Genomic DNA, 11,169 nt, shown 5'->3' on the forward strand with positions numbered 1-11,169 from the left:
CCAAATAAAAAAAAACTGAGTTTGAAAACCGCAACTCTATGGCTCATAACTCTTTTTCCATTGGTCCGATTTCGGAAAACCAAAATGTGAACTGAAGATCACAAAACCTCGAATATTTCAGCTTTTTTACAGTTGAAATCGGTTGGCCAATCTAGAAGTTGGGCATAAAACTGTACAGAATATTCTGTGTGAGATTGATGCTGCTTTGAACCCAGAAGTCCTTTACTATTGGGCCGATTTCAAAAAATGAAAAGCGATCTAAAATGCCATAAAATGCTCTAACTGCACGATTTTGAAATTTTGAAATCTAAACATTTTTGCAAAAAAAACTGAGTTTGAAAACCGCAGCTCTATGGCTCATAACTCTTTTTCCATTGGTCCGATTTCGGAAAACCAAAATGTGATCTGAAGAACACAAAACCTCGTATATTTCAGCATTTTTACAGTTGAAATCGGTTGGTCTATCTAGAAGTTGGGCAAAAAACTGTACAGAATATTCCGTGTCAGAATTCTTGCCGTTTTTAACCCAGAAGTCTTTTATTATTGGGCCGATTTCAAAAAATGAAAGCGATCTAAAAGGCCATAAAATGCTCTAAATGTACGATTTTGAAATATTGAAATCTAAACATTTTAGCAAAACAACTGAGTTTGAAAGTCGCAACTCAATGGCCTCATAACTCTTTTTCAATTGGTCCGATTTCGGCAAACCCAAATGTGATCTGAAGAACACAAAACCTCACATCTTTCAGTTTTTTAACCGTGGAAATCGGTTGGAAACTCTAGAAGTTGGGCAAAAAACTGCATAGTTTTCTGTGCAGTGCGTTCTGCGTCAGACTTTAGATGGTTTTACCCATAACTCTTTTATTATCGGGCCGATTTCAAAAAACCAAAATCCGTATAAAAGACGCTTAATTTCTCTCAATTTTTATTCTTTGAGCGTAAACATCCGTTCAAAAATGAAGAAGTTATGGAGAAAACAAATTTAGAAATTTGAAAATCAAAAAACAATTTTTCCCCCAAAACCCTTTTTCAAAGATGCAATTTTGATGAGTGTAAATGCAGTTTAGATTGGAAAAAAATCGCTTTCTTTCACAGTTTGAATTGTTAAAATAGGTGGACAAATCGATAAGTTATGTAGAAAACTGCGCAGAATATTCTGAGTCAGACGTGTGGCGTTTTTGGCCATAACTATCTTAGTATGGATGCGATTTCAAAAAACCAAAAGCCATGTAAAAGATGATTTATTTTACTAAATTTCGCCTTTTGGAACGGGAAAATCCGCCCAAAAATGTGGAAGTTATGAAGAAAACAAACATTTGACATTGACAGCAGCAAAAAGCTCAGAACTGCCTTTTTTGACATCCCGAATTCCAAAAACAGAAAGGGGTTTTAAACAGTGCAAATTTCCTCATCTTTCGGGTTTTTCAAGCGTGGAAATCGTTTCGAAAATGTAGAAGTTAGGTGGAAAAGTGCACAGAATATTCTGAGTCAGAAATGAGGCCTTTTTACCCATAGCTCCCCTACTATTGGTCCGATTCGAGAAAACCAAAAGCCGTTCAAATCAGCCCAAAATTCCCCAACTATCCAGATTTTTTGCGCGAAAATCGGTTGAAAAACCTGGAAGTTATCTGGAAAATTACACAGAATAGAACATTTTTTTGGCCATCGCTCACTTATCCCTCAAAGGATTCGAAAAAACTCAAAAATAAAAAAAAGCGACTTAATTCCTCAACAACTCACTTTGGGAAAAAACCAAATCCGATCAAAGGCGGCCGAGTTTTGTGTTTTTTTGCTGGGTCGCCTGGGCAACAAACCGCGACGAGCCGGCAACAGCGGCCACTCTGGATAGGCTGTAAATTCGCCATGAGGCGCTTCGGTGCCAAAATGGTGGGGCGCTGGTCGCGGCGGCGCCGTTGCCACATTGTGCATCAAATCCCAGAGCGGCGCCCCCTGCAACCAGCGGCCGCGCCAAAACCAATAAACCTAAAGGCTGTTTTAACCTAATTAATTACGACTAACGCTTAGGACTATTAGGTACACGACGACGGGGGAAATGAGACGAAAAAAAAAACTGATGAAAATTGAAAAACGTCACGTAAATCCCGCTAAATTTTTGACGCAGTTGATGATTCGGCAACGTTGCCCTGGGGGGAGGCGTGGGCGCCGCAACGTTGCCGAATCACACGCATTAGTTAATTTTTCATGACAAATGGAAAACGATTGTGTAGGTCTATATTAGATAATCGGTTCAAGCAGGCCGAAAGGGCGGCTCTTTGGCTGAGCGGGCGGCTCGATTTGTCAAGTTTTGTGAGGCGTCCAGGCCCGAAAGCGTCGCCCAGCGGCTCAATTTATTGCACTGCCAACGTGGCAACGGTGTTCGAAGGGCGGGCGCTGTTGCCGGCCAAGATTTGCGATTTTTTCCTGGGTCGCGTCCGACAGCGGCGCCCCCTAGCTGTGAAACGGCAGCATTTAGAGTTGTTTGGATTTTCGACGAAACTTAATCATGTGTAGACTTATGATCGCGTCTGTCGCAATTTGGTAATCATAGGTTAAGGGCGAAAAATTAAAAAAAATTAGAAAAAAAAACGGACAGAGACAGACTGTTCTCATATTGCTACCCATAACCTCAAAATTATCGTTTATTTTTTTTTGTGGTTAGGTCGTAATGGCATGGACGTTTTGTGATTGTTCAGTTTCATTTTTATATATACATATAAAAACGAATTGTAATTTATATGGATTAATATAACGATAAATCGAATTAAAGAATGCATAAACAAGTACAAACCTCAGTTTTCGCATCGCCAAAGTCGATCGAGTGGCGCGTGACAATTGGCAACGTCGCCCTTGAGGCTTGGCCATATTGTAGAAGCCAAGAGACTAGGAAAAACCAAAACAAAAAAAATGGCAGAAAATTGGACACGAGAATCTGAATCTTCCGACATGCGCACGCATGGCCATTTTTTTCATATTTTCATCATTCTCTCTCACTCTTCTACGTGTAGATTTTCGAAATGGTTTTCCTACCGGTCCGGTTGATTTGTAGCTCCGGAACCCGGATTTTCCACATGAAATTGTGTGGGGTTGCCCCTCGTATTTGTAGTGTCGATACCACATAACCTTAAAAATCGAGGATCACGTTGTGTTCGGATTCAGTTCAATCAGTTTGTTAATTGTTAACATTAATTAAAATAATAAAGATTATTTATTAACAGAATGCGCAGCTTTTTCCTCAAAAGTCGCCCCACTCTTTGCAACGTCACTCGTTGACTGGCCGTGGGATTTTGAAAATTTCCCCACCAAATTGATGCGCACGCGACGCCCTCTAGGGAGCATTTTCCAACCTTCACCCGTCGGGCGCGCAACATTTAAACCCTTCCAGCCGCTGGGGATTTGGTGGGCAACTTTTTCATGCCCCCCGGTAGAGAGCTGGGAATGTTTCAGAAATCCCCAAACCCCTTAAATCACGCTCGATTGTCTTCCACGCACTGTTGTCGGATTTACTTTTTTTATTATTTAACCCAGCTGGAGTGAAGTCAACATCTCCACCCTTGGCGTTGGTCTCAACATCGTAAACTTCCCTTAAAAGTGGACGAAACCCTTAGGGATAAAACCTTGAGACGCCGCTGGAAAGGCCTTGAACTAAGGACCATTTAAAGGTGTGAAGCACTTTTGTGTCTCGAGTGGGGGCTGAGAAATTTGACTTTAAATAAGGACTCTTAATGGATGCAGACATCCGCGCACTCTTCCGCTGGTAACTCGTTGAACTGGGGGGGGATTTGGGAAATTTAAAAATTTTTCCAAAGAAGGGCCGATGGTCAACTAAATGGGTGTTCGGGTTGTTGAAACATTCCAGCCTTAACCCGGCTGGAGCCAAGTCAACATTTTTACCCCAGCAGTTACTCTTAAAAGTGCAAACGTGCAACCCTGGGAGCAGGAAATTTTCCAAAAAAATCTGTGAAACGCCACTGCCAAGAGCTGAAAAAGGCTCTCATACGAAGTTAAGAGTGAAACTGACATATTGTCTAGTTCCGGAAAAAAGTGACTTAAAAATCGGGGCTTTTGCAGAGGAAAACTTCAGACGCTCTTTGGCTCGCAACTCATTGATTTTTGAGGCGATTTCGAAAAATCCAACAGGCTCTAAAAGGGCATTCAACTAACCACATAAAACAGTTTTTTGCAAAGGAAAATCTCAAAAAATAACCTCGCTGGCGTCCAGTCAACATTTCCACCCTTGCAGTTACTCTCAGAAATGTAATCATCCCATCCTGGCAACAGAAAATTTAGGAAAAAATCGTTAGCAAGCCGATAGGAAAAGCGTAAAAAGACGCTCATTCAAAGCAAAAAATAAATTCAATGCCTTTAGTAGTTGAGGAGCAAAGTGATTTTAAACATGGCACCTTTGCAGAGGAAAACTTCAGACACTCTTTGGCTCGCAACTCATTGATTTTTGAGGCGATTTTGAAATATCCAACATGCTCTAAAACAGCATTCAACTTCCCACTTAAAACAGTTTTTTGCAATGGAAAACCTGAAAAAATAACCTCGCTGGCGTCAAGTCAACATTTTCACCCTTGCAGTTACTCTCAAAAGCGAAAACTTCTCCCCCTGGCAAGAGAAAATTTAGCAAAAAATTCACCAGCACGCCCCTGGAAAGAGCTTCAAAAAACGCTCATTTGGAATTAAGAACCAAATTCATACCTTTTCAAGTTTCGGGGAAAAGTGACTTTGAAAATGGGGCTTTTGCAGAAAAAACCCTCGCCCACTCTTTGCCTCGTAACTCATTAAGTTTACGGGCGATTTCAAAAAATTAAAAAAGCCCTAAGAGAGCTTTCCATTGGCTTCCACAAATAGCCTTTTGCAATAGGAAATCTTCAAAATTAACCTCGCTGGCCTCAAGTCAACATTTCCACCCTTGCAGTTACTCTCAAAAGTGCAAACTTCCCACCCTGGCAAGAGAAAATATAGCAAAAAAATCACCAGCACGCCACTGGAAAGAGCTTCAAAAGACGCTCATTTGGAATTAAGAACCAAATTCATACCTTTTCAAGTGCCGGGGAAAAGTGACTTAGAAAATGGGGCGTTTGGAGAAAAACCCTCGCCCACTCTTCGGCTCGTCACTCATTGAGTTTAGGGGCGATTTCAAAAAACCAAAAAAGCCCCAATAGAGCATTCAGTTGCCCACCAAAAACACTTTCTCATTTTACCCAAGTCTAACTGAGCTGGGGGCACGTGAACAATGCAACCCTTCCACCCGCTCTCACCTCGGCAATCTTCCATCAACAGCAAAACGAAATTAGTCGAAAAATCCCGAATAACCCCACCCAAAGGGGCCGGAAAGTCCCCTCAAGTGGAGCCCCAAACGAACCTCACAACTAAACCCGTTGGGGAGAGAAACGACTTTGAACCCGCCCGCTCTTCCACTGATAACTCGTTGACTTCCCGGGGGATTTTTACGATTCAAAAAAACCCCCAGCACGACTAAAACTGGCTCAGTTTATTTGGCACAATTCCACATTAAAACGACTTTGTACTAACTCAAAAGCCCTCAAAGGCCTCAATCCATCCTCGCTTTGGCGCCTCCATTAATCCCTCCCAGCAGGCCCCGCCTTTCCATGCTCCTCAAGTACCGGCAGTCTTCCATGGCGAACCTGCAGAACCAATCACAGCCTGCCTCAACCGCCCCCGATACAGCGTGAGCAAAAACAGCCCCATTCGCCCCTACAGGGTGTCCCAACACCACAGTCGGCGGGCTCCAGTACGTACCTGTAGATGTAGACCAGGGGCGGCGCTGTTGCCAAATGCCACAGGGCGTGGTAGTCGACCACGAAAAACCAGGGCGGACTGTCCAGAAGTTCCAGCAAAAGCACCAACCCGGAGAAGATCACGTAGAGCTGGCAACTGTGGACGTAGGGGGGCTTCGGGTGGCACTTTACGCTCCACACCAGCCAGCCAATGGCAGTTAGAGCTCCTAGAAAACCATTTTTTTTCATTCACCCAAAAATGGGTTTTTTTACTGCCTTACCGACATTGATGTTCAGCATAATATTGTAGGCGTAATCAAACCGCCCCCTGGACAAATAGGCGGCATGTTTGAGGAAAAACAGCAAAAACCCCAGGGAGACCAGCAGGACAAGTTGGGGCCTCTTCGGGAAGACCGCGCCCAAAACATGCGGCAACACCCTGCAATCGCACCTGTCACCTTCCCGACTTTCCCAGCTTTCCAGAAAATCGCTCACCGGACGCACATCGCATAGCAGTTGACCAGAATGATGGAAAATGCGCCCACATAATCCAGCCATTCGGTCCAGGGCAGGTCGCGACTGTGGAAAACGGCCGACCAAATCCAGGCGTTGCAACAAACCTGGAAAACCTGTCATTAGACTGACAGCTCGTTGACAGGGCGCGTCGTGCCTTACGGCGCCGTAGAACAGCCAGAGCCAGCGCAAGGGGGCGCCAGCGCGCACCTCGTTTCGGAACTTGTGCAACAGCATCAGGTGCATGAAGAGATTGAGCAGGGAGAACAGCATGGAGGCGGGCTCCTGGATGCCCAGCACCCGCCTGAATGGCCACTGAAACATCAGCTATTGAAAAAATTGCCCAATTAAAAAGAAACTGGGTACCTTGCCGTAAAACTGCGGAATATTCAGCTGGTTTTCCTGGAATTTCTCCACAGTGCTCCACATGCACTGGTACTCGCACTCATCGGCGCAGCCCCACCTCAGCAGCCGCAAGTAGCCGGGCTGCCGATAATCGGTCACAAACTGCCCACCATCTAAAACATTCAGCATCCTCATAAGTTAGTGCGCTGGGCGCAGCCCAGATGGCGCCACATTTCGCCGCAACCTAACCCCAAAAGCAACTAAACAAGGGGCTCTGGCCCCCAACTACCACTCGGGTTTATGCCAACCAGCGGGGCTCTAGGTGATGAGGAAATGGGGCTGCCATACTTGCCTTGAGAGCAGTTGGAGGCCTGGCAGCCTGCCAAACAGCGCCGGTAGTACGGGTTCCGGTCGCCCGACGACCCCAAACACTCGGCAACCAGGGGCAGGAGCAGCAAAGCGGGTTTTCTGGACCAAATCGGCTTCATGCCCGCAGCAGGGTGAGTTTAACTGGGGAAAAACACATTTATAAACACTGGCAATGACAACAACCCCACCTGACAACTGACTGGTCCCAGAGTGGGCGACCTGATCGGGGGCGGGATAGCTGCAAGTGCGAGGGAGACAGCGAGCTGATCGGGCCACAGGCCCGATCAGCTCCACATTCTAGTGGCGAGCCACAGAGGGCGCCCGCCCAGCCTTTTCCCACTGGGTGCGTTTACCCCGCGAGATTACCCGCAGGAAATGCTTGAGTTTGCCCCAGTTTCACGCGCTCGGGCGCTTCACTGTGGGCAAACTTGCTCATTTTTGCCCCATAGCCCTGCAAAGGTGCCCCTGAAGCTCCCAGCCCATTCACTGTCCAAATTCCACCCAGTTCAACGCCGAACAACTGCGAGCGGTGTAACCGCACCCATATTGATTTCCATCCGATCCGGTCGCCATCTTTCAGTTGAGAAAATCGCGTTTCTGTCGAAGGTTGTGCGGTTCAAAGTTGGCACGGTTTTCTCCCATTTAAATGTCGTGTTTTGGGGTGATGGTGTGTGAAAAGTGCTCCAACTGACGGCCCCAGGGGCTCTGGATGTTGTTGCGGCCCCCAACCGGCCCCCATCAGCCGCATTCGACTGGTGAGTGAGCCCCCAAGTTCAATGCTTGGTTATGTCTTGTTTATGACTTACTCCACTTACCTGTGGATCTGTTGATTATCTCCATACGATCGTTTATTGCTCGGAATGAGTTCAATTAATCGCACGAACCGACAAGTTTCAACAGGTTTTCGCTGGGCGAAATGGTTTGTTTGTGTTGGTTGCCAGGGTTACCTGTGTTGTCATCAACGCACTGACTTAAGGGTGGGTTCCCTTGGGTTTTTTGCTGAAGGTTGAAGCCCGCTGTGCCTCATCAGTCAGCGATTGGGGCTTTGATTGGGCCCCAATCGGGCCCAAGGGGCGATTTACAAATCGCCCCCCAAGCCCCAAATGGGGCTGTGGGTGGTTGAGCTAGCGCGAAAGACTTCCACCCTTAATCAGGCGGCTGGACTTAAGACCCATACAGGGGGAGCGCAAAAAATTGCGGAATTTTGTAGGCAAAGTTTCTTTTTCCGGTGCAGGAAAGTTTCATCATCAGGTCAGTTGCTTAGAAAGTCTCAAAAGGTTTTTTTTGCGCCCAAATTATTGAAGTTTTGTGCAATTCTGTAGGGCAAACAGTGGGAAAAGTCTCGTTCTTCGGTCATCCTCTGTTCGTTGTGCAGCAACTTTTATGCTAAACTAGAAGGTTTTCCTTGTTTGCGTTTAATAGGGCAGGGTGGCTTCCATACGTGGACAAAGTTTCGATTTTCCTTCATCATCAGGCAATTTTTGACGATTTTTCAATGTTGCTTGAGGTGATTTTGCAGGCCAGAGTTTAGCATTGATTTCTTCGGTAATTTGCGTGGTGATAGCGTGAATTTTTTATGTCATTTGTGAGGCAAAGTTTCTTCTATAAAGAGACTAAAGTTTCGATTCTCTGCCATCATCAGGGAATTTTGGACAATTTTTTAAAAATGCACTTGGTTTTTGAGCTTATTTTGAATTTTTTAAACTTTTTGCTCCGCAAGCAGCAAAATTAGATCACTTTTTTTGTATGAATTTATTAGGCCAAAATGCTTTCTATAAGTGGACAAAGTTTCGATTTTCACTAAAAATTCGAATTCGAAATCACTAAAAATTGAGACTTTCTTGTGTAAGCGTTTAGTAGGGCAAGGTGTCTTCTATAAGTGGACAAAGTTTCGATTTTTAGTCATGTTCAGGTAATTTTTGACGATTTTTCAAAATTGCGCTTGGTTTTTGCGGTTATTTATGCAGGCCAAATTTTGCATTTTTTTTTCTCAGAAATTACTAGAAATTTGGCCTTTCTTGTGCATGCGTTTAATAGGGCAAAGTGTCTTCTATAAGTGGACAAAGTTTCGATTTTTAGTCATCATCAGGTAATTTTTGACGATTTTTCAAAATTGCACTTGGTTTTTGCGGTTATTTATGCAGGCCAGATTTTGCATTTTTTTCTCAGAAATCACTAAAAATTGAGGCTTTCTTGTGTATGCGTTTAGTAGRGCAAAGTGTCTTYTATAAGTGGACAAAGTTTCGATTTTCAGACATCATCAGGTAATTTTTGACGATTTTTCAAAATTGCACTTGGTTTTTGCGGTTATTTATGCAGGCCAGATTTAGCATTTTTTTCTCAGAAATCACTAAAAATTGAAGCTTTCTTGTGTATGCGTTTAGTAGGGCAAAGTGTCTTCTATAAGTGGACAAAGTTTCGATTTTTAGTCATCTTCAGGTAATTTTTGACGATTTTCTAAAGTTGCGGTTAGTTATACAGGCCGGATTTTTACAATTTTTTGCCTCGGGAATCATTAAAATTATAGGTTTTTTTGTATGCGTTCAGTAGGGCAAAGCGTCTTCTATAAGTGGACAAAGTTTCGATTTTCTCTCATCATCAGGAAATTTTTGACGATTTTTCAAATTTGCATCTGATCCTTTGCAGGCGAGAGTTTGACATTTATTTTCTCTGTAACTTGTGAAGTGTAAAAGTCACTTTTGGAAGTGTTTTCTAAGGCAGAGTTCCTTCGACAAGAAGCCAAAGTTTCGATTTAGAGTCATCATCAGGTAATTTTTGACAATTTTTTCTAAATTGCGCTTAGTTTTGGCGGTCATTTATACAGTCCGGAATTTGATATTATCTTTCTCCGAACCCAGCAACACTAGAGAGTGTCTTTTGTATGTGTTTAGTAGCGAAAAGTTCCTTTGATAAGAGGACAAGGTTTCGATTTGAAGTCATCATCAGGCAATTTTAGACGATTTTTCAAAATGTGCAATTGGTTTTTCCAGGCCGGAGTTTGGCATTTGGCACTGAAAGAGTGGGTTTTGGTTGCCGTTTGTGAGGAAAGCCCTGTTTATAAATCGAGAAAGTTTCGATTCTCAGCCGTCATCAGGCTATTTTCAAGAATTTTCCAAAGTTTCACATTCAAACCTTTATTTCCTTAGAAACTTGCGAAGATAAACAGTCACGATTTTGAGTCATCGATTTTGAGTCATCTTCAGGCAATTTTTGCGAAATTTATTAATGAGCGTCTGATTTGTTGAGTAGCTTTTGCAGGCCAAGTTTGGCAATAATTTTCCGATAGTCTGGAAGAAGAGTGAAAATCACGGTTGTGTGCATTTTGTTGGGCAAACTGTGTTCTCTGTGTGGACAAAGTTTCGAACATTGGCTCATCCTCAGGCAATTTTGTGAATATTTTCATTGTCCGTTTGATTTTTGATGTTGCTTTTGTAGGCTCCAGCTTGACATTTATTTTCCCAAAATCCGGAAAAGCTGGAGTGTCACTCTGGTAGGCATGTTGTAGGCTCAAGTATGTTCTACAAATGTGAAAAGTTTCGATTTTTAGCCAGCTTCAGGCAATCTTTGACAAATTTCTTAACGTGTCTTTGATTTTTAAAGTTGGTTTTGCAAGTCGAACTTTGGGACTTATTTTCTCAGGAACTGGCAAAGCTTGAGAATTGTTTTGGTACGCATTTTGTCAGACGAAGCACGTTCTATATGTGGAAAAAGTTTCGTTTTTGAGTCATCTTCAGGCGATTTTTGAGAATTTTTTTAATATGCGGGTGACGTTTGAAGCTGCATATGCAAGCCCAAGTTTGACGTTTATTTGCTCGGGAATCGGGCAAGCTGGACAGTCACTTTTGCAATCATATGGCAGTGCAGACTTTGTCCTTTCAGCGAAGAAAGTTTCGCAGTTGGGTCATCATCAGGCGATTTTTGAGAAATTTTCGAATGCGTGTCGGATTTTCGTAAGTTGCTGATGCAAAGCGTAGGTTTGCCATTAATTTCTTGCCAACATGAAAATGCCAGAGAATCACTTTTGTGTCCATTTTCTGGGGCATCCTGTGTATTAGAAGCGGCAAAAGTTTCGGTTTTTGTGCATCATCAGGCTATGTCCAAGATTTTTTTTAGATTTGCGTTTAGATGTTGCGCTGTTTGTAAGCAGTTTGCATTTTTTCCTCAGGACCTGGAAAAATTAGACGATAAATTTTGTGTG

At 43.5% G+C, this 11,169-nt stretch overlaps 1 protein-coding gene across 2 annotated transcripts; it reads right to left on the bottom strand.

Annotated features, from left to right (window-relative positions):
- Window positions 1-5,477: 5,477 nt before the first annotated feature.
- Window positions 5,478-7,900, bottom strand: LOC109539316 (post-GPI attachment to proteins factor 3). Of its 2 annotated transcripts, XM_048663039.1 has the most exons (8): window positions 7,787-7,900; window positions 6,955-7,112; window positions 6,624-6,775; window positions 6,420-6,572; window positions 6,240-6,364; window positions 6,026-6,183; window positions 5,767-5,971; window positions 5,478-5,651 (listed from the first exon to the last, which is right to left on the bottom strand). In XM_048663039.1, the coding sequence occupies exons 2-8, from the start codon at window positions 7,088-7,090 to the stop codon at window positions 5,558-5,560; spliced, it is 1,023 nt and encodes a 340-aa protein (XP_048518996.1). In that variant the 5' UTR covers window positions 7,091-7,112; window positions 7,787-7,900; the 3' UTR covers window positions 5,478-5,557. The 2 variants fall into 2 exon arrangements, with proteins under 2 accessions (XP_048518996.1, XP_019762550.2); XM_019906991.2 differs by lacking the exon at window positions 7,787-7,900 and having other exon boundaries at window positions 6,955-7,195.
- Between the last annotated feature and the right edge of the window lie 3,269 nt (window positions 7,901-11,169).

This window comes from Dendroctonus ponderosae, unplaced genomic scaffold (assembly GCF_020466585.1).
Source record: "Dendroctonus ponderosae isolate FM_Combo_2020 unplaced genomic scaffold, Dpon_F_20191213v2 Dpon_F_20191213_12, whole genome shotgun sequence".
In the NCBI taxonomy this organism is placed as follows: Eukaryota; Metazoa; Arthropoda; class Insecta; order Coleoptera; family Curculionidae; genus Dendroctonus; species Dendroctonus ponderosae.